At 37.2% G+C, this 27,826-nt stretch overlaps 3 protein-coding genes across 4 annotated transcripts in view; 2 read left to right on the top strand and 1 right to left on the bottom strand.

Annotated features, from left to right (window-relative positions):
* slc13a5a (solute carrier family 13 member 5a) overlaps positions 1 to 9,447 on the bottom strand; it is a 39,229-nt gene extending 29,782 nt beyond the window's left edge. The window contains exons 1-5 of one of the 2 annotated variants that reach the window (XM_059526662.1): positions 9,184 to 9,447; positions 7,373 to 7,501; positions 4,537 to 4,673; positions 4,272 to 4,459; positions 1,726 to 1,909 (exon numbers count right to left, since the gene is read on the bottom strand). In XM_059526662.1, the coding sequence (XP_059382645.1) occupies positions 1,726 to 1,909; positions 4,272 to 4,459; positions 4,537 to 4,673; positions 7,373 to 7,501; positions 9,184 to 9,291 (746 nt within the window). In that variant the 5' untranslated portion in view covers positions 9,292 to 9,447. The remainder of the gene's footprint in view (positions 1 to 1,725; positions 1,910 to 4,271; positions 4,460 to 4,536; positions 4,674 to 7,372; positions 7,502 to 9,183) is intronic. The other variant, XM_059526663.1, reaches the window with a different exon arrangement.
* Positions 9,448 to 18,310: 8,863 nt separating this feature from the next.
* Positions 18,311 to 22,238, top strand: serpinf2a (serpin peptidase inhibitor, clade F (alpha-2 antiplasmin, pigment epithelium derived factor), member 2a). Its single transcript, XM_059526661.1, has 8 exons — positions 18,311 to 18,445; positions 19,620 to 19,691; positions 19,829 to 20,021; positions 20,176 to 20,319; positions 20,495 to 20,683; positions 20,853 to 20,995; positions 21,104 to 21,308; positions 21,508 to 22,238. The coding sequence occupies exons 2-8, from the start codon at positions 19,635 to 19,637 to the stop codon at positions 21,951 to 21,953; spliced, it is 1,377 nt and encodes a 458-aa protein (XP_059382644.1). The 5' UTR covers positions 18,311 to 18,445; positions 19,620 to 19,634; the 3' UTR covers positions 21,954 to 22,238.
* Positions 22,239 to 22,925: 687 nt separating this feature from the next.
* On the top strand, positions 22,926 to 27,391 carry serpinf1 (serpin peptidase inhibitor, clade F (alpha-2 antiplasmin, pigment epithelium derived factor), member 1). Its single transcript, XM_059526660.1, has 8 exons — positions 22,926 to 23,083; positions 24,179 to 24,242; positions 24,322 to 24,511; positions 24,619 to 24,774; positions 24,868 to 25,068; positions 25,316 to 25,455; positions 26,335 to 26,545; positions 26,647 to 27,391. Exons 2-8 carry the CDS (start codon positions 24,180 to 24,182, stop codon positions 26,910 to 26,912), a joined length of 1,227 nt encoding a protein of 408 aa, XP_059382643.1. The 5' UTR covers positions 22,926 to 23,083; position 24,179; the 3' UTR covers positions 26,913 to 27,391.
* The last annotated feature ends 435 nt before the right edge of the window (positions 27,392 to 27,826 follow it).

The following is a 27,826-nucleotide window of genomic DNA, read 5'->3' as shown; positions in this document are numbered from 1 at the left end:
AAATCCCTTGGTCTTGAGCCACCACTGTAGGGGTCTCATGTAAAGCAGGCCAAGAGGTATCACATTGGACGCAGCTGCCATCAGACCCAACAATCTCTGAAATAGTTTGACAGTGAGTGACTGGCCTTCTTTGACTCTCTTGACTGAGATGAGGATCGACTCTATACGAGCAGGGGACAGACGTGCCTGCATCACGGTCGAATCCCATACTACGCCTAGATAGGTGGTTCTCTGAACTGGAGAAAGTACACTCTCCTTGGCGTTCAGAGGAACCAGAGCCGCATCTACACATTTCGTGAATGTGCGGCGTGAGAGTGCAAGGCCGAAGGGAAGTACTCAATATTGGTAAGCTTCGCCCCCGAAAGCGAACCTCAGAAACTTCCTGTGTTGTGGAAGGATGGATATGTGGAAGTATGCATCTTTGAGATCTATTGTGACAAACCAGTCCTCGGAACTGATCTGAGCTACAACATGCATGATCGTGAGCATTTTGAACTTCTCATAACTGATCGATTTAAGACCCCTAGATGTATGATCGGACGCAACCCCCCATCCTTCTTTGGAACTATGAAATACCGGCTGTAGAACCCGGACTCCCTGTCTTGAGGAGGGACCACCTCGATGGCCTCCTTCCCTAATAGGGTTTTCACTTCTTGTTCCATAACCAGAGCCTGCTTGGGGCCGACTATCGTCGGAGTAACCCTTTTTCTACTGTGCGAAGGACCCATTGAGATACATTTGGCAGTAGTTTCCATGCTGCTAAATAATTTACTAAGGGAATCAGTCTCTCGAGACTGACCTCTCGAGACAGGGTCTCACTCTGATACGCACGCGGGCAGACTTTACTAGAGAGCTAGGCTTGTTGGGGACCGCTGCACCCTGGAACACTGGCAGGGTTGTCAGACCGGCCCCCAGAGGGCGCTGAGGCGAGACAGGCACCGTGTACTGCTGTGTACACTGCTCTACACCAGCCTTCTGGCGTCAGGGCTTCTTGGCCAAGGACTTCTTGGCTTCAATAACTGCCCTAAAATCTTGTTTGGGCCTAGAAGTCCTCGTCCGAGAGCATTTTTGAGCCTTTCTGTACAAGGAGCTGGCATGTGGCTGGGGCATCTCCCGCCCAGATGCCCTGAGAGAGCGACAAGGGAGGAACTTATGGAACGCCGGCGCTTGTTTGCGTGCATCCTGAAACATGTCGACGACAGTACTGACTGCGTCGCCGAACAGTCCAGAAGGCTGGATTCGGGGGTCCATAAGGCAGACCCTGTCCCGCTCTTTCATTTCTGAGAGGGTCAGCCATAAAAAAATAAAGGGAGAGATCAGCGGTCCGTCTCAGCTCAGAAATATCACGGAACTTGATCTCCTGTCCCTCGTCTAGCTCCTTTAGCAGGTCGGCTTGGTACGCCTGTAACACCGCCATAGTGTGCAGACACGCACCAGCCTGCCCTGCTGCCACATACCCTTTGCCAACCAATGCCTTTTGAGACGATACAGCTCTGGGGGACAGATAGCTCACGAGCGTCTGCTCCACCTGAGGCATCGCTCTATAGCCATGCTCTCCCATCCCCACCTCATTGCCATAATAATCTGATGAGGGGATGTAGGCGGGCTGAATTCCATTGGACTGATTAAACACGATATTCAGAGTCGCTCACGCTAGACACGTTCCCTGTAGTGCTTCGATGCAGCTCGAGTTCCTGAAGAGGAACTGTAATGTAAGGTACCTACTGGCTCATCTGTCCCATAAGAACAAGGTTTGGTCCCGTGCCTGTGAGTGTGGCTGTCCCACCAATGCTAGCTGCATAGCACACGCTTAATGTCAGGCCTTTACACATCTTTATTCTTTCCTCTGCGTTTCGAGAATGCTCTTCCATGTCAAATTCCATTGAGAAGCTGTGGCCATTCAGAGCCACTGTGTACAATAAAACAGAAATTGTTTTACTTTCCATTAGAAGTGTTACATACAGTAGTTATATAGTTTTGGTACACACATGGCATATTATAACAATTGACTAAACTAAACTTTAACAATGAGAGTAAAAATGAAAACTAAACTAAATAAAAAAGACAAAAATAGAAATAAAACAGAAATAAATCTTAAAAATAAATGATGTAAAATGTAAAACTCATTTTATTTCATTTATTCAGTTATGAAGAAATATTTTTTACGTTTAACGATGTACTTTACTAAAAAGAAAACGAAATTGAAATAACTAATAAATCTATGTAGTAATAAAAGAAAATGAATAAAAAAAACTAAAACCAACAACAATAAACTAAAGTTTAATATTAAGTTTAATATATTAAAATAACTAAAATAATGATACATATATGATGATAAAAACACTCTCAGTGACACTAAAATAACAGTGAACTCTGCTACACATAAGCCACGTTTACACAACTGAAACTTTGCCCAGGGAACTAGGGTCTTTGGGCTGGTACTCCATGTGTTTCCACAGCAGCAACCAGGATCTAAATAAAGTTCCAGGTAAAAAATTGCCCCTCATAAAATGCCTGCTCACAAGGTAGCACTTTTATAAATGTCAGGAACTTTCAGGGGCAGGACTTGGGCGCTAAACATGCTGATTGGTTGAGTTCAAGCAGAATTGTGATTTCAACCACCATTTATTCAGATACTTTTCAAAATATTACTGTTTACATGGGTTGGTAGGTTAATCAGGAGATTGTAGATAGAGTGTCAATGGTCCATTTGAGATATAGGTGGCGGTAATGCACTTATAAATCTGCGATCCGCCATAAAGCAAGAAGAAGAATATTACTGCTATTATGTCCTGAAATGTAGTTTTAAAAGTATTTCAGGTGAGAATGTAGTTGTTTAAAATTCAAAGCTGCAGTTTATTTACAAAGAATCTGCACGTATTTAATAAATGTGTTTCGCCAATTTCGGAGATGATCAGCTCCATGCGATCAGTGGGAGCTCAGTGCTCATGTTTACCGATGAGAGCAGTCTCAACTCAGCTAGTCCTTCTGACATTTGTCACTGGCTCTGATGTTTTAAACGTAAAATATAATTCATTTTGGGTAAATCTAACAGGTAATCGTTGGTCTTTATTAAGTTAATCTATTAATATGTTAAAAAAAAGATGCAATACTGTTTGATATAATATTGTAATGTAACGTCCGACTATAAAGGCCTTCACATTTCCCTGAACAACGTTTCTGCGGCTATTAATATGTTTAAATGAAAACGAAAGAAGGCAGTGGTGTTTGATATCATATTTTGTCTTATTGTAAATATACAGTGAGGAAAATCACAGTAGCCAAGGTGACTTGACTGATGTTATCAAGTACGATGCTGTTTGCAGAATTACCAGACATTACTACGAAATTTCCTTTACTTTGTGTTGAGAAACACGTGCAGACCTATGTCACCAGACTATTTGCCTAATCTTTACGGCACTTTAGACTGTGGTGTTAATGCAGAGAGCTACAAGTCTGGGAGGGAAAAATTTCCTGTGATCGAACTGAATCGTTTTAAATGGTTCGCGTCTCCAATACACATTAATCTACAAATGACTTAAGCTGTTAACTTTTTTAATGTGGCTGACACTCCCTCTGTGTTCAAACAAACCAATATCCCTGAGTAATTCAGTTCGATTCAATAAACCGGTTGAAGAAAACTGTTCACCGGTTCTTTTGCGCTCGACGTAATGGCGTCATTGACGATGATTGGTTTGTTTGAACTCAGAGGGAGTGTCAGCCACATTAAAAAAGTTAACAGCTTAAGTCATTTGTGGATTAATGCGTATTGCAGACGCGAACCGTTTAAAACGATTCAGTTCGATTTGGTGAATTGGTTCAAAAAGGTCCGGTTACATCAAATGATTCGTTCGCGAACCGGATATCACAAACTGCTTTGTTTTGAACTCTCTCACAACAGACACGGAAGAGAAGACAATGCTAAATAAAGTCGTAGTTTTTGCTATTTTTGGACCAAAATGTATTTTCGATGCTTCAAAAAATTCTAACTGACCCTCTGATGTCACATGGAATACTTTGATGATGTTTTTCTTACCTTTCTGGACATGGACAGTAGACCGTACACACAGTTTCAATGGAGGGACTGAGAGCTCTCGGACTAAATCTAAAATATCTTAAGCTGATAAACTCACTGCTGAGGTCTCACTGGTTTGGAATGACATGAGGGTGAGTTATTAATTACATAATTTTGATTATTGGGTGAGCTAACCATTTAAGTCTATTCCTTATCACTCAACTAAAGGTATCCTCCATCAGACTTTTTTTCTCACCCTGCGTGTCAGGTTGTTTCTCAGTGTTTTTCGCATCAATCTCTGGAGTGGAGACCTGCTCTGGTTCTGCTCTGTTGTTGAGCTGCTCGAGCACAGCTTGAACGATGGGCACCATCATGGCTGTTGTAGCCGTGTTACTGATCCACATGGAGAGGAAGGCTGTTACACCCATGAAGCCCAGCATCAGCCTGTAGAATGGCAGAAGAAGTCTTACTGAGACTGCTTTTAACAATGAGAAGATTCCCAGTAGATTTTAAATGCTTACAGAGCAGGTCGTACGCCTACAATGAGCAACACTCTGAGTGCAATTCTCTTGTGTAGGTTCCAATGCTCAACAGCTACAGCCACCATCAGTCCACCCAGAAACAGCATGTTGGTATCCTTCAGGTACTGCATACACACCTGTCATACAGAAATCAGATATTTGAGATACAAAGTTTGAGTTACATAAGTTATGAATGTATAAAATTTAATTGAGTGGTGTTTAGTTAAAAAGAAATGACTGAAAATAACACAACATGCCATGAACATGTTTTAAAGCAGGAGACATTGACGGATGTCAGATATACTAGTAGGATGACTGGTTTACAAACCTGATTCCAACAATGTTGGGACACTGTACAAATTGTGAGTAAAAAATGGAATAATTTACAAATATCATAAACTTATATTTTATTCACAATAGAATATAGATATCATATCAAATGTTAAAAGTGAGACATTTTGAAATGTCATGCCAAATATTGGCTCATTTTGGATTTCATGAGAGCTACACATTGCAGAAAAGTTGGGACAGGTAGCAATAAGTAGGCCTGTCACGATAACAAATTTTGCTGGACAATAAATCTTCCAAGAAATTATCGCGATAAACGATAATATTGTCGTTCTAAGACCAGTTTCAACTAATGTAATGATAATGGCATAATACACAGGGTACACATTTTCAAAGATCTATAAACTTTTATTTTATTTTATGGCAGATTCATGGCTGACTTTGTGCGGCTTAAAATGAATTAGTTTTGTATGTTACACTACTGTATGTTTATATGCCAGTTAGGGATGCTCATAATTGACCGTTTAACCATTTACTGAAAGTAAACATGTTGACAGATGAAGGGGCCGTTCACATATCTCGTCTTTTGGGTGCTCAAGTTCGTTATTTCAAATGCGGTATGCGTGCTCATAATGAAAGAGAAGCGCTTGTTTTTTCCAGGAAGGTATGGGGGAGAAAACGATGCACGCGTGTGCGTGCGTGTGTGTGTGTACTCACTGGGCGCGTTGACACAAGCAAACACACGCCTTCAGACATATTTAGCTGAGCAAGCCAAATGAAGCGAGCGAAAAGTATGCCCATTTCGACAGAAAGGGCAACAAAGTTACTTGCAAAATATGCTACGCAGTATTAAAATAAAGCAGTAGTGCAAGTACAATGCTGTATAACTTGCGATGCAAACATCCACAAGCAAATGAAAGGCGCTTCCCAAAGCTGGTCACTCTAGCGAGATGATATCTCTTTATTTCCGGGACATCTGTGCCATCGGAGAGGGTGTTTTCTACCGTGGACTGTCCGCAGGCTGTGCTCCAGACTAGCCCCACATCATGACATGTTACATTTTTTAAATAAAAATTTAAAAAAATTATTTCGGCCGAAAATATTATCAAGCTCATTTTTTTTATTGTGTGATTAATTGATTTATCGACTATCGTGACAGGCCTAGCAATAAGAGGTCGTAAAAGTTAAATGTACATTTAAGGAACAGCTGGAAAAACAATTTGCAACTTATTAGGTCAATTGGCAACATGATAGGGTATAAAAAGAGCCTCTAAGAGTGACAGTGTCTCTCAGAAGTCAAGATGGGCAGAGGATCACCAATTCCCCCAATGCTGCGGCGAAAAATAGTGGAGTAATATCAGAAAGGAGTTTCTCAGAGAAAAATTGTAAAGAGTTTAAAGTTATCATCATCTACAGTGCATAATATCATCCAAAGATTCAGAGAATCTGGAACAGTGCGTAAGGGTCAAGGCGGGAAAACCATACTGGATGCCTGTGATCTTCGGGCCCTTAGATGACACTGCATTACATATAGGAATGCTACTGTATTGGAAATCACAACATGGGTCAGGAATACTTCCAGAAAACATTGTCGGTGAACACAATCCACTGTGCCATTTGCCGTTGCCGGCTAAAACTCTATAGGTAAAAAAAAAAGCCATATATAAACATGATCCACAAGCGCAGGCATTTTCTCTGGGCCAAGGCTCATTTAAATTGGACTGTGGCAAAGTGGAAAACTGTTCTGTGGTCAGACAAATCAAAATTTGAAGTTCTTTTTGGAAAACTGGGACGCCATGTCATCTGGACTAAAGAAGACAAGGACAACCCAAGTTGTTATCAGCACTCAGTTCAGAAGCCTGCATCGCTGATGGTATGGGGTTGCACGAGTGCCTGTGGCATGGGCAGCTTACACATCTGGAAAGGCACCATCAATGCTGAAAGGTATTTCCAAGTTCTAGAACAACTTATGCTCCCATCCAGATGTCATCTCTTTCAGGGAAGACCTTGCATTTTCCAACATAACAATGCCAGACCACATACTGCATCAATTACAACTTCATGGCTGCGTAGAAGAAGGATCCGGGTACTGAAATGGCCAGCCTGCAGTCCAGATCTTTCACCCATAGAAAACATTTGGCGCATCATAAAGAGGTAGATGCAACAAAGAAGACCTAAGACAGTTGAGCAACTAGACGCCTGTATTAGACAAGAATGGTACAACATTCCTATTCCTAAACTTGAGCAACTTGTCTCCTCAGTCCCCAGACATTTGCAGACTGTTATAAAAAGAAGAAGGGATGCCACACAGTGGTAAACATGGCCTTTTCCCAAAATTTTTGATGCCATGAAATTTAAAATCAACTTATTTTTCCCTTAAAATTATACATTTTTCTCAGTTTAACATTTCATATGTCATCTATTTTTTATTCTGAATAAAATATTGAAATGTGAAACTTCCACATCATTGCATTCTGTTTTAATTCACAATTTGTACAGTGTCCCAACTTTTTTGGAATCGGGTTTGTATATAAGACTTAAAACATACATCTTTGGACTCCATGATTCTGAAGAGAGGAAAGAGTACAGCTGGCAGGAGAGCAGTGACAGCCAGTGGCAGCACTTCGGTACACCAGTACACAGCCATTAGTGCAACAACATACGCACATGCAGCCTCCTGCAAATTGTAAAACCAGAGTGTGTCATATCAATTTATACATTACCATTTAAAAGTCTGGGGTCAATAAATTTATAGTTTTGTTCTTCAAGGATTCAAGTGATCAAAACTGACAGTAAAGACATTATAATGTTATGAAAGATTTATAATTCAAATAATGCTCTTTTGAACTTCATATTCATCAAAGAATGCTTGGTTTCTGCAAAACCTTAAGCAGCATAACCGTTTTCAACACTGACGGTAATAAGAAATTTTTCTTTAGAAGATGGATGGATGGGTGGATGGATAGACACATACATAAATACATCATGTTTAATAAGTATAATTTTCTAAACCACAATGGAAGAACATTTCATTTCCCAGAATTAACTGTGAATTCCATTTCTCGAAATTAAAAATCCAGCAAATTTCTTATTACGATTCAAATTTTTTTGTGTGGTGTGTTAATTTGTTAATTGAAATAGACCAAATTCTTCATTGTGAATTTTGCCCAACTCTGTGGCACTGTAATTTATTATAAACTGTACATTTTACAGTTAACTCAAAAATATGTCAATTTCCCATGTGAGAGAGAGAGAGAAAAAGGTGGATTTACCAACTGGGGTCCAGGGAAAAGTTCAGGGAAAATTATAAACACCTACATTTGCTGAATTTTACAGTGTTTATATGTTTATAATATCATGTAAGCTATATAAAATCAGCTGTCTGTATTTATATTTTAAGGTGGAAGTCCCGCAATGGAATCATCCTATTTGGGAATCCTATATGGATTAAACAAACTAAACAAACATACAAAACAACAACAACAACAAAAAAACTGTTAATCTTCCATCTTAGCAAGTTAAAATTGTAATGTGTAACTGTAGGCATGTTTTGTTTTATGTATTATCGTTGTATGCGGCCCTACTTGGATTTTATCCTCTGACTCAAGACAAGCATACGGTGCAAAGTTCCTTTCGTTATTCAGTCACCCAGAAACACTCTAAATCACAACACGGCAAAACAAAAAATATCTGATAACATTCAGACATTCGTGTCAAAATAATGCCATAAATTTTTTTTTACACATCACATATTGTTACCTTGATTGTAATTATGTAATATTGCTAGCGGCTATATGATGTGACAAACAGTGGTCTACCGTCTTGGATGACCGGCACCTGCAAACAGTTTATTTATTTGTAATTTTTTGGCAGGCTGCGGCTGAGAGGGTATAATATATATATATATATATATTTTTTTTTATTAAATAACTGAATCCGGTTGGCCGATGTTATTGTTTCTATTAAATTATAGACGATCTTTGGTTTTATTTATGTGGCACTATGAAAAAAAGGGGGGAAAAACTTTGTGACAACAAAGGGTTAAAACTAAAATAGGGCATTGTGAGTTTCTGGTGAAGGAATGTGTCGCCCCAATGCATGGTCTCGTACCATGCTTTTTCTTAAAGATACAGAGAAATCCGGTTGAAAGAACCTCGAAAGATGCGTAAAAAGTTAATCTCTGAGAGCCTTTCTCGACTCTCTTTGACACGCTTTAGACATACTTGACTGTCAAATCACACACTGTCCAGTGGAAACGACACAACACTTTTAAAAATAGTTATGAAGCTTAAGCTTTTCAGTTAATTACAATTCTTGCCTATTTAAAACATTTTACATGCATCATAAAATTAGACTTACCTTTGTTCCAATGACAAGTGGCAAAGGAAGGAGAAGAAACGGGGTGCAAAAGAGAATCAGTCCATTTTTCATCCACCATACATGTTTCAGTATATGTGAAACCATCATTTTCGGCTTATGATAACTTAACAAAGAAAAGTCTAAAACTGGGGAAACTGCGCAAAACTTGTATGTTCTGATCTGTGGACAGTGCTTGGGTTCGCGCTCTGTCAGTATCTTTCTCTCTCTCTCTCACACACACACACACACACACACACACACACACACACACACACACACACTCACTCACTCACTCACTCACTCACTCACTCACTCACTCACACTCAGCGCCGCACTCATTGGAGCGCATAATTAAGCGCGTGCAAGATTTGTACCTTGCCATTTTCAATTCTTAAATATTAACCTGTGAATTTCATCACCAAAGATTTGTTAGCATGGAAATGCAATCACGTATGTAGAGATAGAATATATATATATATATATATATATATATATATATATATATATATATATATATATATATTTCAAATGCTGTTGATACGTATATATACTTTAGTGTAAAATATTTTATGTCATTTAATTTTATGTTCTTTTTATTTATTAATTTATTTTTATTTATCTATTTATTTTTTTCAAATACATTGTTTTGATTTACTTTGGAAAACACTCATCCAAAAGAGTTCGATTTATAGACCTAAAAGATTTCGGCCTTACAATAATCCTTTGTAAACCTTAACTTCAAAAAGACAGTGATTTTCAGCTTTTACTATGGACACCTTAAATTAGCCTCTCAGTCAACCCAGGGGCCTCCCTACATTTTTAAGTTCTGTCTTCTCAGTGGACCCTTGTAGTATAGCTCTGATAGATATCTGTTTTTGCCGCAGCATAATGATTATGTACTTTTTCTATCTTGAAATCTTCTTTACAGTTCACAAACCCCTAAATTCCTAATTAATAGTTCTCACAAGGGTCTTTGAAAGCAATGGACCAACACAGCCTGAAGGAACTAAGAAATTGAGATTGGATGGGGGGAAGCAAGGAGAAGACAAGAACGTGTTTCTTTTCTCAGTAGAGTTGAATGACAGCGAGATACAGTGGGTACACATTGCTGCCTTTGCTGAAACTCTACACAGAACCAGCAGGGAGCCAGGCTCACAGACCTGCTGGGAGACTGACAATAGCTCTCTGTTTGAGGTTGAGGATGAGATTTCCTTAAATCATCACAGTTGCGGGAAATCCTGATGAACCCATGGTTTTGTGTTACATGTGAACTTTTTGCTGCTGCAAGGTTGTAAAAAATAAATAAATAAATACAAATAAAAAGATAAAAACAGAGATTAATCAATAACTAGATTGAATACAACTGTCATAAAATGATTACTTATTTATAATACAATCAAATTGTTTAATAAAAAAGGTTGAAGCGATTAAACTTGACTTTGGACAACTTTGATTTATTTTCCACTGGTCACAAATGTATACAAGGAAAAAACAAGGACATTTAGTTTTATAGTTTTACAGCATGGAAGCGTCAAACATTTAACAGACACTTGAACGAAAAATACAAAGTACAATGTAATGTCAAAGAAACACAAGTCTCTTTTGGGTTAGTGTTTAGTTTAGTTTTAGGATAGTGTTTTTTTTCTTCTTGTTTTTCAGAATTTTATTCAGGTGGTCTGTGCCTGGAATTCATAATTTTGAAGTTTCTAGTATACAATAGTCTGTCAAATATATTGGTAATACTTTACAATAAGGTTTAATTTATTAACATTGTCTAGGTAATTTGTCAGATAATAAATAGTGTTACAAATATATTGCTCATTATTACAATGTTAGTTTAAGCATTAACTAACACAGACTTATGGGACCTTTTTGTAAAATGTTTTCAATATATTTGCAATATATTGATAGTAGTTGCATAAACTAATAACATGTAGGCTATATCTTGCAAAGAATGTCTCTTTGGATAAAAGCGTCTGTATCATATGAGATATAAAATATCAACAGTGTATCAGCATTTTGTATTTCTGGAGCAGGATGAAAGAACACTTTCCAGCTAACTTGTGTACGAGCATATCTGTACTTCGAAAGCCCCGTATGTAGACAAAAGAAGCCTGTTTCCTTAACACATGTTCCCACGTCTATTTATTTAACTGTGGCTCCCCCTAGTGTCAAACATAGAGAATAACATTTTTTTGTGATATTTTACTATTTAGATTAGATTAGATTAAACTTTATTGTCATTATGCAGAGTAAAAGTACAGAGCTAATGAAATGCAGTTAGCATCTAACCAGAAGTGCAAGAATATAGTGTTTTATATACATATAAGTGCAGAGTAAGTGAAGCTATGATTTACAGAATGTACAGTGGAGTTGCTATGTACAGTATTGAGCAGAGTATTACAGAATATAAATAGGAATGCAATGTGGGAATTGTATGTACATTATGAACAGATCAATGTAGGATTATATATACTTTATGAACAGCAGCAACATAAGAACAGTGGTAATACAACCCGAATTCCGGAAAAGTTGGGACGTTTTTTAAATTTTAATAAAATGAAAACTAAAAGACTTTCAAATCACATGAACCAATATTTTATTCACAATAGAACATAGATAGCATAGCAAATGTTTAAACTGAGAAAGTTTACAATTTTATGCACAAAATGAGCTCATTTCAATTTTGATTTCTGCTACAGGTCTCAAAATAGTTGGGACGGGGCATGTTTACCATGGTGTAGCATCTCCTTTTCTTTTCAAAACAGTTTGAAGACGTCTGGGCATTGAGGCTATGAGTTGCTGGAGTTTTGCTGTTGGAATTTGGTCCAATTCTTGCCTTATATAGATTTCCAGCTGCTGAAGAGTTTGTGGTCGTCTTTGACGTATTTTTCGTTTAATGATGCGCCAAATGTTCTCTATAGGTGAAAGATCTGGACTGCAGGCAGGCCAGGTTAGCACCCGGACTCTTCTACGACGAAGCCATGCTGTTGTTATAGCTGCAGTATGTGGTTTTGCATTGTCCTGCTGAAATAAACAAGGCCTTCCCTGAAATAGACGTTGTTTGGAGGGAAGCATATGTTGCTCTAAAACCTTTATATACCTTTCAGCATTCACAGAGCCTTCCAAAACATGCAAGCTGCCCATACCGTATGCACTTATGCACCCCCATACCATCAGAGATGCTGGCTTTTGAACTGAACGCTGATAACATGCTGGAAGGTCTCCCTCCTCTTTAGCCCGGAGGACACGGCGTCCGGGATTTCCAACAAGAATGTCACATTTGGACTCGTCTGACCATAAAACACTATTCCACTTTGAAATAGTCCATTTTAAATGAGCCTTGGCCCACAGGACACGACGGCGCTTCTGGACCATGTTCACATATGGCTTCCTTTTTGCATGATAGAGCTTTAGTTGGCATCTGCTGATGGCACGGCGGATTGTGTTTACCGACAGTGGTTTCTGAAAGTATTCCTGGGCCCATTTAATAATGTCATTGACACAATCATGCCGATGAGTGATGCAGTGTCGTCTGAGAGCCCGAAGACCACGGGCATCCAATAAAGGTCTCTGGCCTTGTCCCTTACGCACAGAGATTTCTCCAGTTTCTCTGAATCTTTTGATGATGTTATGCACTGTAGATGATGAGATTTGCAAAGCCTTTGCAATTTGACGTTGAGGAACATTGTTTTTAAAGTTTTCCACAATTTTTTTTACGCAGTCTTTCACAGATTGGAGAGCCTCTGCCCATCTTTACTTCTGAGAGACTCTGCTTCTCTAAGACAAAGCTTTTATAGCTAATCATGTTACAGACCTGATATCAATTAACTTAATTAATCACTAGATGTTCTCCCAGCTGAATCTTTTCAAAACTGCTTGCTTTTTTAGCCATTTGTTGCCCCCGTGCCAACTTTTTTGAGACCTGTAGCAGGCATTAAATTTTAAATGAGCTAATTAAGTGGATAAAAGTGTAAAATTTCTCAGTTTAAACATTTGCTACGTTATCTATGTTCTATTGTGAATAAAATATGGGCTCATGTGATTTGAATTTCCTTTAGTTTTCATTTTATTAAAATTTAAAAAACGTCCCAACTTTTCTGGAATTCGGGTTGTAAATACAGTTGGATGAGTGTGCAAAGGTATTGTTAAACAATGTATTCTATGCAAAATAACAGTAGTGCAATGATATTTTTATAGGAAGTTTACTGTGCTTTGTACAGTAGCAACTTTAGAAAGTTTACAGTGTAATATCTTGACCAATGTGCAGTCTGTGAAAAATATCAGTATTGACCAGGGCTGCGTTTCCCAAAAGCATCGTAAGCCTAAGTTGATCGTAAAAACGATCGTACGATTGATCTTAATATTACGGTCTGTTTCCCAAAAGCATCGTAGCCTAAGTAGCACTTGAAAATCTTCGTAGATCTACGAGTGCTCTGGAGTAATCGTACATCCCCAAGTGCATCGTAAGAAGACAGATTTATGAGGACACCTGCAGGACAACCGGCAGATTACACTTTTATCTAGATTTAACACACTGCAACGCGAGTAATATAATAATATTTGGATTGTACTTTATTGTACACTTTATTGTACTCGTTTTTTGTTTACATGAATTTATAAATTAAATAAATAAAAAGGGGAAAAGAAGATAAAAAACACATCTAAATTAAATGAAGGAACAAAAAAAATCATAAAAGAAGTAATGTGGGAAATTTGCTTCAAAGACTGGGCAAAATAGGAATGAATTCAAAAAAATCTGTCAATGACTTGCTGACATGCACGAAAACCAGCCATGTATTGGGCATTTCTTGGTTGGCCATGTGGTCCCATGCCATCTTCGTCCTCCTCCTCCACCTCTTCATCTTCCTCCCTGTTAAGTAAGGGCACTCTCATCTGCACTAAAAATGTTGTGCAGCATAGCTGTTACTATTATTACTGCACAGCACTTTTGTGGAGCAAACCAAAGACCACCGCTGGACTGGTGAATTGCCCGAAAGCGCACTGTCCCTGTAAGTTTTGTGCCTCCTGACCAACAGATGAATTGGTGAACATGAAGGAGTCGTGTGTGCTTCCGGGCCACCTTGCCACAATGTCTGTAATCAAACCCTTATGGTCACAGATCACCTGGCAGTTGATAGCTGCATAGCCTTTGCGGCATATATATACATGGCCATCCACAGATGGTGTAAGGATCGGGATCAAGGTACCTTCGATCACTCCAATGATCTGAAACTGATGCCTTACTTAGTCCAAGCCCATCACCAAGTACCTGGAGAAAACTGCCTGTTGCATAAAATCTCAAGGCTGATAGGAGTTGGATTTCAGGGGACAAGGCAAAATTTCTCCTCGCATCAGCTGAGGTCCAATGCTATTTAGCAATTGGGCTATTTGTCCTCTTGGCAGACGGTATCGCCTTATTATAGCCATGTCATCAAGGATATCCAAGGGGTTTTGATGCTGTCTGATGAAGGCATTTAAAGTCACCAGTCTACTTCGTGGTCGTCTCTGTCTTTGTCTTTCTCTGACCCTCAATTGAAGAACACGCTGTAGTGCAGCCATGATTTCCTCTGCAAGTCTAGTGAGGTGTAAACTCTATACTAATCCTAGCTTAATTGAAGAAACCATGTGAAGGTCATCAGGCTGTGATAATGTTCACATATCCCACTGCCTATCATCAATTTCAGTAATGACATTAGGCCCTACCTTGAAGAAAGTGAAGGTGTGGCATGCTTAGAAACTGTATAGATTACATATTATATTCCTTTAATCTATCCTCTGTTCATAATGATGAAAAGTTGTGCTTATTATAAAAATGTATACATAGAACAGTACTGGTAAAAAATGTTGTTGACTTTTTTGTCTATACCTGTAGAAATGTATTGGCTAGATGAAGTACTGTATATATATTTGTGTTATCTGTCACGCCAAATATATAGACTTTATATTAATAATATTGAAACTTAAATGCTTATGTCTGAAAATAATCATCAACCATTAGCCATTTACTTCAGAAACATTTGGAAGAACTCATAACAATTATTATATTATTTCATATGGTCTTAGGCCTCGTGTGCATGGTTCAACAAACACATGGACATCAAAAACACTGCATATAGCTTTATTAATAAAAAACATTGCATAGTTTTATTAATTTGGGTTATTCAGTTCCCCACAACCTGCAAAATACATTGTACAGTGAGATGAGTCATAACTACATATAGAAAACATTTCACATTGCACAAATTACTGAAACAATAAATCACATTACCTGTGTCTTCTGGCAAGATAATTGGCACAGAAATTGAGGGCCTTGCAAAACTCATCTCCTCTAGTGCACGCCTCCTCTCTTCTAAGGCCAGTTTGGCCTTCTTGAGCTCAATGAGCTGCTGTTGGAAGTTGTTGTCTCTTTCATTGGCTTCTTGAAGGCATTGCCTAATGTCTTTCAAGACATCTAGTTTCTCTCTCTCCAGCTGCACTAGGTCCTGACTACAGCTACAGACATTCTCAAACTGCTGAGTTGTTGTGTCTGCAGTCTGGACCACTGAAGATGGAGGCTGTGGCCTGGGAGGGTTTTTTGGAGGACTAGGAGATGCTCGGAGATGGCAGATAAAACTGATGGTTCCTCTGAGCATGAAGGACCTGACTCAGGTTCAGGCTCAGGCTCAGGTTGAGTTATCCCTACTCCTCCATGGATGTCAATACCACCAGTAATTCCATCTGAAGCACTTGTGCCAAGTATTGAGAATGCCTTTTCTTCCTCGGCTGTAAGAAGGGGGGACTCATTGGTCCCCCACCTGTTTTTTTAATTGCAGTCCTCTGCAGTGCCCTCTTCCTTTTTGCCAGGCTTGCAAAATCCTGCCACTTCTTGCGGACCTCCTTCCCTGACCTTTGAACACCCCTGGTTGCAGTTAGTTTGGTAGCAATGTCCTCCCAGATGTTTTGTTTTTCTTTATTAGTATGGTGTCCTTTAAATCTGGTAAAAATCACATCTTTGTTTTTCTCTATCTCCTCTAAGAGGACATTAATTTCATCCTTTTGAAAGGTATCTTTTCTTGTTTTATTTTTTTTTGTTCAGTCATTTTGTCAGTGTCTCCGCCTGTATGTAGGTGCTTTATATAGACTTGATTGTCTTGATTGGTAATCCAAAACAGATGACAATCATTAGGTTAAACGTTCAGAATACGATTCCATATAAGGTTACATTTCAGCACTTCGCGAATGGACAGCGACTCGTAAGTAGCACGTAGAGCGCGTTCTCGCGCGTTCATGTTAAGTGCATTTTTGGGAAACGCTCGTGGAATTGCTGCGAGCGTTCGTAAGTTTGCACGTAGAAAACGCTCTTAAGAGCTAAGATACATCGTTATCGGGAAACCCGGCCCAGTGCAGTAAAGTAAAAGAGCAGGTGGTGTGGAGTTCAGAAGGGTCACGGCCTGGGGGTAGAAGCTCTTCCTGAGCCTACTAGTGCGAGAGTGTAGGCTCCTGCAACGCCTGCCGGATGGAAGGAGGGTAAAAAGTCCATGGTTAGGGTGAGAGGCATCCTTGATGATGTTTCTTGCCCTGCCCAGGCAGCGCTTGTGATAAATGTTCTCAATGGAAGTTAACTGGGTGCTGGTGATCCGTTGAGCAGTTTTCACCACCCACTGGAGTGTTTTGCGGTCAGATGCGGAGCAATTGCTGTACCTTACTGAGATGCAGTTTGTGAGTATGCTCTCAATGGTACAGCGGTAGAAATCAGCAAGGATCCTGGGACACAGGTGAACTTTCTTAAGGATCCGTAAGAAAGTTCACCTGAGTCCCAGGATCCTTGTTGAATTCTACAGCTGCATCTATTGCATCTAGCCAAAATCACGCAGCTGTTGAGCATTACTGCTATTGGTGTTATTGGGCATTACTTACATTAGTTACAACACTACTGTTGTTTGGGGGGCTTTGAAAGTAAACTGTTTTTGACAACAATGTTCATTTCACATCACACATCATAACAAGACAGCATCAAACAATAAGAGAGGCTAGACCAGTATATTATATTATTAATTTAGTTAGGTACTGTATAATATTAGGGCTATATGTTTAAAATGGTTTAAATATACATATATAGTACTGTGCAAAAGTCTTAGGCCACTAGTATTAAAAAAAAAAAATCAGTTATTTCTATGCTTTGCTGTATATATCCACTCATTGTCACAGTTCTTCTGGATTTTGTCTGTTTGATCTGTTTCTTCGTGTTATTCCAGACAGACTGGATGATGATGAGACCAGATCTCTGTGTGGAGCACTGGCTGTCAGACTCCTTGTCCAAACAAAAATCTCACTGGATTATTACAATTAATGGCAAATATAACTTAATTTAAAATAACTGATATTTACTACTGACACACTACAGCAAAATATAGAAATAATCGACTTAAAAACTTTTTTTTTTTTTGTGAAAATGCCAGTGTACTGTATATATCAAGATCAATTTCAAGATCATAATTTTAACTCTTGATAAAAGTTAAGAATAATTTACTAACCATGACTGACTTTTTTTGCAGGTTGATGCCTTGTTTTGATTTAGTATGGTGGCCATTGAGTCTAATGGGGCAGGGATAAGGATTCAAGGTTTTGCGTAGGTGGAGAGCTGGAACAGTACAGGGTACACTGGACAAATAAAGTCCATTTAAGGCTTTTAAACTACTTTCATACATGATATATTCTAAATGTTATAGCAGGATATGATAACATCCTTTAAACTTGGGAATAAATGGTTAGCCTCTTTACACTATTAGATACACATAATTACAGTAAAGTAAATCAAAGTTAGTCAAATAGTCTATTTATATAATTTTCATAAATAGTTTTTGTTTGTTTGTCTATGTTCAGGGTATCTTCGGGTAATTCAGTGCAATGCCTAATTTTGTCTGTTAATGCTTCTTCGTGTAAATTAAAATATAATTAATTGTTAAATGGGTTATGTCCTTGGAACAACAAACAACTGAATTATTATTTGAACTTTCTTTTACACATTTATTAAAGTTTTTGATTTTGAACATAACCTAAATAATATCTGTTTAGGTGAAGATTCATAGTGCTTCTTGACCCAGGATCACATATATTAATATTTACATTTAAAACTAAATGATGACACAAGTCAATGGATGATGAAACATTAACCAACAGCACAGTGTCTGAGAACATTCTACTCTAGTCATCTGTTCTGGATCTACATCATTCACTCTTCCTGTATTTATCACATCTTTATTGTCAAGATTTTGGTTAGGTAAGTTTTCTTGTTGTCAATTAACTACCTGAATTTTGCATGTAGTGATATGTGGCGTATTCATAAATCATCTTGTATACAGGCAGTAAATTTCTTTGCTGAGACAGTCAACAGGGAAATGTAAGAGGGGAAAATGTGTTTTTGCATAACACATTTTACCAAATTAACTTAAGTTAATATTATTATTTTTTCTTTCAGAATTAAAAAGAAGTTGTTCATTATTTAAAAAACTTTCAAATTAAAATAGTAATAGTATTTTTTTCCTTTTCTTTTTTTTTTGTACTGATATATCCAAACATAAACATTGCCACTTTAGTTCTGAATTTTGGAATAAAATTGAAAATAGTATATTTTATATTAATATTCTTTTATATTAATTTAACTTTTATGGGTTGTCAAAAAAGCAAACACAATTTGCCATAAGAAAGACTCTAGACATTACACTAGTAGCAAATGCTGGCAACAAACAAAAGCAACCTAATAAACCTGCAAATAGTTACAATATAATCACAGTTTACTCATGCTGCTGTATATGATGAAAACCTAAATATCGACTTTGTACTGTTAATCTGTAAATATACAAGAAATGACTGGATGCAAGTTATGTAAAAAACAAAAACAAACAAACAGTTTACATTAACTGCAGATCAATAATTAACTAATAACAATAACATAATCATTTATTAGTCTTAAATTTAGTATTTACTAATACATGTAAAAATGTAAAGTTCGCAGTAGTTAATGCATAGTGAACTAACATGCATTATTGACTAACATTGTCAAAGATCATGTTTGTGTCTGTGTGTATGCTGTATATATATATATATATATATATATATATATATATATATATATATATATATATATATATATATATATATATATATAACAGTTTTCTTTTTACAATATTTCATGGATTACTTTACATTGTAGTGGGTGAGATCTGTACATTTGTGCACACGCACACACACACACACACACACACACACACACACACACACACATATATATATATATATATATATATATATATATATATATATATATATATATATTTATATATATATATATATATATATATATTTATATATATATATATATATATATATATATACACACACACACACATACATATGAAGCTGTGATATTCAATTATCTGTTTGTTGTGTTCCAGGCCGACAGTAAGAACATGAAGCACTGTCTTATAGTGCTTATAACACTCTGTTTCTTTAGGTTTGGACTGTTGGTAAGATATTACTTTTTCTCTCTTTCTCTCTCTCTCTCTCAAAATCTTGGTCATCTTTATTGTTTGTTTAAAAAACAAAACTTATTTCTAAACATTTTACAGTCTTTTTATGATGATTTCGGCCACTCTCATTTCAGGCTTCTAATGAAACAGATGATGGCAAAGTGAATTGCAATGATGTCTTAAGCCTGGAAGCTCAGCGAGCAGTTGGAGGTGCAGTGGCTAAACTGGGATTGGTGCTTTTAGAAAAACTACAGCCTGGGTCTGAGCAACCAAACATAATCATATCACCTCTCAGTGTTTCTCTTGCACTTGCTGAGCTTGCTTTGGGTGAGCATTCTATGATTAAACATATAGAAGTTTGAATTTATAGCTGTTATGTGTTTTATATAACAGCTATAAATTCAAACTTCTATATGTCTAATCATAGAATATATATATATATATATATATATATATATACACTGTAATTTTAAATCATTAGGTGCAAAGAACAAGACAGAAGACAAGTTGTTGGAAGTTCTTAATGCAAAAGGCCTGCCCAATTTTCATGAAACCTTAAGCTGTGTCCAAGAACAACTAACTGCCAAAGCTGTCACAATGGCATCTCGTCTCTACCTCATACCAGGTAAGGAACTGATGGCATTTTGTTTGATCATGTTAAATCTGACATAACTGGAAGATCCTTTTGAGCTTGAGGTTCAGGACCATTTAACCATTTGTTGACTTGCGTTAAATGTTAGTTTTGTTGAGATTACTTGTGCTTTTTTGTAGATTTTGTTGTTGTTTTTGTCTTTGTGAAGATGTTAGGGTGAACCAGGACTTTGTGGACAGAGCTCTGAACCTGTACAAATCTGAACCTGCACATCTGACCTCCATTGAGGAAGTCAATCGTTGGGTGGAGGAATCCACCAAAGGTCACATAACCAACTTTATGTCCAGTCTTCCACCAAATGTTATTCTAATGCTGATAAACACCATTCATTTTAAAGGTTGGTCAGCATTTCAGCTATAATATATATATATATATATATATATATATATATATATATATATATATATATATATATATATATATATATATATATATATATATATATATATTATTTTTTTTTAATAAAGATGGTGACACCACACAATGATTGGTTTTTCCCTTCTTAGGTGAGTGGCAATCCCGATTTGATTCCAAGTTCACTGTAAAGGATATTTTCTACATTGACAAAAATACCTCTGTACAAGTGGACATGATGATGGGATCCAAATATCCACTCAGCATGTTTGTAGATAGAAAAGATGGCACTCAGGTAATCTAGTTGTTTTATATTTTAATTAATTATAATTTTACATTTACCCCAAAGCCTGTAGATATGCAAATTTTGATTTGGTTTGATGTTCCTCCGTATGGCCCTTAGATTGCAAGATTCCCTTTTCAAGGAAATATGAGTCTTCTGGTGGTAATGCCTGTGCCAGCACATGGAAATCTGTCAATCGCAGCTGCCAAGCTCAACATATCGGACATGTATGAAAATTTTCAAAGCGAGAAGTCAATGCATGTTAAACTACCTAAATTCAAATTACAGTATAAGCAGGATCTGCGACAAGCACTAACAAGCATGGGTAAGATAAAATAATAAAAAAAGAAGTTTATATCTACATCTAAATTTACTTTTTGCTGTGAATCCCATCATACAATGATAATCATCCTTTATAAGGTGGTGTACTTTAGTCCACATGAAGTTGATCAATGCTGTTGTGAAGTGAGAGTTAATAATTCGGTAAAAGAGAATTTTGACACATTCTCATCTCTTATATTCAGGTCTGGGCTTGCTGTTTACTGGGCCTGATTTATCTAGAATCGCACCAGTTCCGTTAGAGGTTTCAGGCATACAACATGCCTCAAGCATGGAGCTGAGTGAGGAGGGGGCCGAGGCTTCAGCCGCAACCTCTGTTACTCTTGTGCGCACAATTCCTACTTTTGCGGTCAACATGCCATTCATCTTCGCACTGGTGGATGATGCCTCTTACATGCCTCTCTTCCTGGGTATGGTCACCAACCCCAACCCTGGAGCGACAACGGAACAAAGTGATGACCCAAAAATTGAAACTGAAAGCACCATGAAGCCAAGCAAAGTGTCACAGAATGATGGGACACTGAATGATAGTCCACATATGGAAAACATGCTAAGTTACATGTTGAATATGTGGAAGGAAACCGTTCCTAAGCAGTTCTTCAGACATCAGGAGATGGAGGATGGTAACTAAAAGGAGAAGATGGATCCGTCCATATTACAGTACATATTTTGCCCAATTAAAATGCAGTGTTTTGATGTTCATGGCCTACCATTGATGGAAGTCATTTTTAATTTTGACATGTATGAGGCTGTTCAATAGCATCTACCCTGATTAAAGCTTATGTAACGGATAATGTCCAGTCCAGCTGGTTATTATTGCAAAATAATTTTGCAATAATAATTGGTGGACTATACATTTTCACAGGTATTACACAGCTACTTGCCAGATAAATAAATATATGGACATGAAAAAAAATTTGATTTGAGTATAAATTCTTCTATAGTGCCATCCTGAAGAAGGTTAGTATTTATTTAAACATATTTGACTACTGAATGCCACAACTGACTAATCAGAATCAAGTACTGGTATAAATATAGATATGCACTATAGTGGGTCATTCAAAACTTAATGAAAGTAATACAACCCAGTTTTTAAACATGCAAAAAATTGCTCACAGAGATACTCTAAAACCGTGAAGATGAATCAATATACATAGCGAAAATGTAATAAATCATTTTTACACATTTGGGCTACTTTGTGTTGTGCAAATACACTGTATTATTGTTCTTTAGTTGCCAAGTATGTTTCTCATCATTTCTTTATGCTAAAATATGTAACAAATAAAACACTAAAAATAAACTAAACTATGACTAAATGAGATATTTTACCCCTAATGCCTTTAAAGAGCAGCAAATGGACGCGTTACAAATGCTCTCTGACATTTAAATATAAATTTAATCCAAAATAGTGGTGTTTCCGTTCCTGAATAGACTAGGTATTTCTGAATTATTTTTGACTTTGAGCTTATGTTCGTTTTCGTTTACATGTAGGCTAACACTGAATATGTTTCGTTGTCACGAGTTGAAAGAATCGGCAAAGAATCCGAACGATCATTTGGTTAGCGGACGTTGAGTCACTGAGATGAATCAAACTCAAGCTCTCACCACTATCTCCTCAGAAGTTACAGACCACCTTCTAGCGTCAGCAAAGGGTGGGATTCTTCACTAAAACACTGCTGATGCATCTGCTCGAGCACAGTTGGCGGAGACAGCTGTGAGCTGAGTCTGCACGAGACGACGGTAAAGAAAAAACAAAAACAGGTCAGCCCCTTTAAAATCAGTATGAAAGTTTTCTAATCCCTTTTAAGTTATTTAATGTATATGGTTAAGTGTATAAGTTTGTTAAGCTGTCTAAATTCTTCTCTTCTTTAAGGCTGCTCTGTGTGTTTGCAAATTCAGCGTATTATTTCCAAGTAAACAAGATCTCGTTTGCTTCTCGGGATAAGAACGATGAATGCAACGAATATAAAATAACTGCTATTTAATTTATATATATATATAAATTATATATAATTATATATAACTCTTAAAGGTTTTTTTCTTACTCCTAATAATTATTTGATACTACATGAAAAGTTTTACAAATGTGTCTTTTTTCAGATTGTAGATGTGGAATGTGAATCGTGTTGAGCTCAGACATATGCACTGGATATGGAGTCACGCTCAAGTATTTAACTGCGTGGCAGATACAGTGCGGGAGCCATTTAGATGAATGTGAAATCATTCGTGTTATGAGTATTTTTTTCCATTGACGGACAAGAACTCAGCAAGAAAGTTTAATGGCAACCAGATGTGCTCAAGAAGTGGAAAAATTTTAGACCATGTTGGAAACTGCTGCAGGGACATTTCTTGAACCTCTGCCTGCAGTTAACTTTGTCAAGTGTATGTAAAGGCTAGGCATTTAACTTGCATTTTCTGTTTTTATTGCAAATGATTGAAGGTCATTTAGTTTATATGTATACCTATTATATATGACCAGTCTTTAGATTGGTGAAAGTTAATGTTTAAATTTTATATAAAATGTACTAAAAACTTTTAGTACAATGAGGTTCAGTGTGATCTGTTTGTTATTTATTTATATTTTTAATGTGGCATTTATAAATTTTTCTAATCCCAGTATTTTATGTATTGCTACCAAGATGTAAAAAAAATTATAATTTATTTAAGGAGAGTTTGGTGTAACAGGTCACCATAGGTATTATTTTATTTATTTATTTATTTATTTATTTATTTATAATTAACACTCTAAAATGGGAATTTCTCAGGTACTTGTAATAGTATGAACAAAACTATTTGAACAAGGGGTACACGTGGTCTTCATCACAGATCCTGAGCTTTTAACTTTATATTTACCAGGATGAGGAAGGTAGTCATGCTGTTTGGTTTATGGAGTCTTCTGTCCCTCTCACATGCTCAGTTGGTAAGGTCTTCATGTATGTCCTCATATACATTCTCTTCAGTGTAATTCCACTGGCTATTATAGTCCACTTCTACTACAGACAGCTACAGCAGAGGCTGAAGGTGAAGAAGAGGTGGTTGAACTTTTTACTACCCCACGCACAAAGTTGGCTGCTGCAACCTCTGATTTTGGCTTCAACCTATTCCGTCAGCTGGCAGCACGTGATCCCAAGGCCAGCGTCTTCCTGTCACCTATGAGTATCTCAGCAGCCTTTACACAGCTTTCAATGGGTGGGGCTTAGCTTCACTATGGAAGACCATGCTTTTCTTACAGCAGTCATCTAAGATTATAGCTTGAGATCATTAATCTCAAATGAGTTTTTTGCCATTTGTCATAGGGGCATCTGAACGGGCTGAGAAACACATTTACAGGGCCCTCCGCTACCACACCCTAAAAGACAGTCAGCTCCATGACACACTGAGAGACCTTCTATCCTCACTAAGAACATCTGCCAAGGGCTTCAAGTCAGCAGATCGCATCCTTTTGGCTAGGAGTTAGTGTTTTTCCTTTTAAATGGGTGGGGTTGTGCATGTTTTCAAGAGGGAGAAGAGCTGTACATGTTTTCATGTATCTCTCTTTGTTTCAGAACTTCGTCTCAGGCTGGAATACCTCAACAGTGTAGAGAAGCAATATGGGATACGCCCTCAAACACTTGCGGGTGGAGCCCGGGACCTTAAGACTGTTAATGATTGGTTTAAACAGCAAACTGGTGGAAAAGTGGAACAAGTTGTTCCTTCACTTTCTCGTAACACAGCTGTGTTGCCTGTGGGAGCAGCCTTCTTAAAAGGTTGGGCTCTGATTTATTCTCTTGCTCTTTAATATCTCTTATGCAGTATGTACTTTAACAGAGGGGAATGAGATGCAAAATGAATGGGACATGTACATGTACATTCGCTTGTCCAGCCTGATAAATATATTTGTGATTTGAGCTAAATTTGAGACATTTAAAATATGTTTTTGAAATATAATCTTTTTAAGATTTATGCTTTTCACCAGGCAGTGATAAGAGTGATTTTTATCTATCGTTTTTGCAGGTAAATGGATAACTAGGTTCAGCAAAGCTAATAAGATAGAGAACTTCCAGAGGGATGGAGAAGCCCCAGCTCTTATTACCATGATGGAGCAGGAGAATTACCCAGTAAAGATGGGTATTGACCCTGAACTTGGCTGCACGGTATCAGTACCTGTTGTTTTATGCATGTACAATTATTATATTAAGTGTGCAGTTCCATCTCCTTCTCCTTTAATGTGCTATGCACTATACAAACAAAGAAGCTGACAATATGAACAATAGAGGGTGGCCAGTACCAATGCATTAAGGATTTCCTACTTTCCATACAACTCTACACATCTTTACACAATTGTATTGTCAACATGCCACATTTGAACATGGAAATGTGACAATAATAATGTGTCTAGGTTTGAAGGCAAAATTTGTAAGTTGATATTAACTTGAAATTTGTTTTGTTACATGTGACATATGGTTGAACACATGATGTCAGAATTATGCTTTTTATTACAACTATCCCTTTAAAGATGTACTTAGTATGTTTTTGTCATATGTTGTGTTGGAATTACACTGACAATTAGTGGTGGGGATGCAGTATCATGCAAACGGTTTCGGTTACCCTTGCAATTGTAGAAATTTGCAGTCAGCTGTAATTTATTCTTTAAGTATAAGTGTTCAATTACTCAGATACTGTAATAAAAAGAGCAGTATTCTGCAAGTAATGTGATCTCTGCTCCAAATAGAATAAAGCATATTTTTTATCTCACATTTTAAAGGAATAAAAATAAAATAATAAATGCTGAAAATAATACTTTATGGGTTTGCTACTTCAGCTGAACAGATTTGGAGAAATGTAGCATTACATTACTTGGTCACCAATGGATTATCCTCTGCATTGAATGGGTGCCGGAAAATTCCAAACAGCTGATAAAATATCATAGTAATTATCACTTAAAGTCTTGTGAAGTGAAAAAATAAAATAAAATACTGAGTGCATTTGAATTAATTTGGTATTTGCTCATCATATCTGTTTATCTGATACAGATAGCCCAGGTTCCTATGGAGGATGGAATAAGCATGTATTTCTTCTTACCTGATGAGGTGACACAGAATCTAACTCTAATAGAGGAAGCACTTACAGCTGAATTTGTCCAGGACCTTTCCAATACCCTCCATGCAGTAAAGGTGCTGCTTATACTTCCTGTTATCAAGCTAAGTTACAGCACAGACCTGCTGCCCTCCCTCTCTGACCTGGGTAAGAAAAAAACACCATTCCACATTTTTTGCTAGTTTATCACTTTATTGTGTTCTTATATAAATTGTTACTGTCTCACTTATTTGTTTCTCCCTTTTCAGGCCTTTCTGAATGGTTGGCAGAGACAGACCTTGTCAAAATAACCAATCAGCCAGTCAAGTTAAGTGCTGTCCATCATAAGGTTGTCATGGAAACAGCTCCAGAGGGTGCAGAGTATGCCAGCACCACCCCTACTGTCAACGGCCAGTCGCTGGCTCTAACGTACCGCGTAGACCGGCCTTTCCTCTTTCTAGTCAGAGATGAGCCATCAGGCGCACTTCTCTTCATTGGGAAAGTGCTGAACCCACGTGACATAGGAAGGGTATGAGACAGACACACTTACACTAACAGATACAAACAAATGAGAAACAAGCAATTTATATATGAGCTCATTTAAGCCCAAGTCTATAAACGGAAAATAAATATTTGACATATCTTGACTTACATGGCCATTTGGAGCAAAATGATCACAGCCCATTGACATTTTCAACATACTCAAACATTGATTTGTGCACACATTCAATGTCCATCTATACTTCTCATGATATGGTCCACTTGTGCTTTTATTATGGATTTTTATGGATAGATTATTGTACATGTTCTGGATCTTAGCCATACAATCTACATTAGTATTGATGGATAATAACTCTGCTCTGACTAACTTTTCACATGTAAAAAATTCCTCAGATATTTGTAATGGCCACCATCTTTTGTTTAACACTTTCTTTCAGTTTACGATACATTTATGACTTTGTGACTATGTGAGTTTAATTAACAGTCCCTTAGCAATGATGAAATTATACTAAAGTTAAATTCAGTTGATATTCCCATGTGTACATTTAAAAAAATAAGTAAAAAAATATATAAAAAAATAAATAAATAATTTTTTCAATCAGTATCTTTTTGTTCCCTGACATTTGTTTATCAAATGCTTAAATAACTGAAATGTACAGTTGTTTTGTGTGTGTGTGTATTTTAGTAAGGGATAATGTACATCCAGCCGGTTGCTATCGCAGAATAACCCCCAACTGGGTGATCAGGAGCCCAACGCAAAGCGGAGAGGTCTTGTATCAAAACTTAACATATAGCACAGTTTTATCACAGGTAAAAATGCAAAATGTTTCACTTCCTCTTATTACACGGCTTCTTGACACATAGGTAAATTATTAGAAAAACAAAATATTGATTTCAGTTGAAATTTTTGAATGCAAAGCTTCCATGAACACATCAGTTGGGAGCAAG

This window comes from Carassius carassius, chromosome 36 (assembly GCF_963082965.1).
Source record: "Carassius carassius chromosome 36, fCarCar2.1, whole genome shotgun sequence".
Classification (NCBI taxonomy): domain Eukaryota; kingdom Metazoa; phylum Chordata; class Actinopteri; order Cypriniformes; family Cyprinidae; genus Carassius; species Carassius carassius.
This window is presented reverse-complemented; position numbering and strand designations above follow the sequence as displayed.

Bases quoted from the DNA above. Each gene is read 5' to 3' on its own strand.
- serpinf2a (XM_059526661.1), top strand. From the start codon at position 19,635: ATGAAGCACTGTCTTATAGTGCTTATAACACTCTGTTTCTTTAGGTTT. The intron at 19,692-19,828 runs GTAAGATATTAC...CTCTCATTTCAG, and splicing joins TCTTTAGGTTTGGACTGTTG to GCTTCTAATGAAACAGATGA. The intron at 20,684-20,852 runs GTTGGTCAGCAT...TTCCCTTCTTAG, and splicing joins AAACACCATTCATTTTAAAG to GTGAGTGGCAATCCCGATTT.
- serpinf1 (XM_059526660.1), top strand. From the start codon at position 24,180: ATGAGGAAGGTAGTCATGCTGTTTGGTTTATGGAGTCTTCTGTCCCTC. The intron at 24,775-24,867 runs GTTAGTGTTTTT...TCTTTGTTTCAG, and splicing joins TCGCATCCTTTTGGCTAGGA to AACTTCGTCTCAGGCTGGAA. The intron at 25,069-25,315 runs GTTGGGCTCTGA...TCGTTTTTGCAG, and splicing joins GGGAGCAGCCTTCTTAAAAG to GTAAATGGATAACTAGGTTC.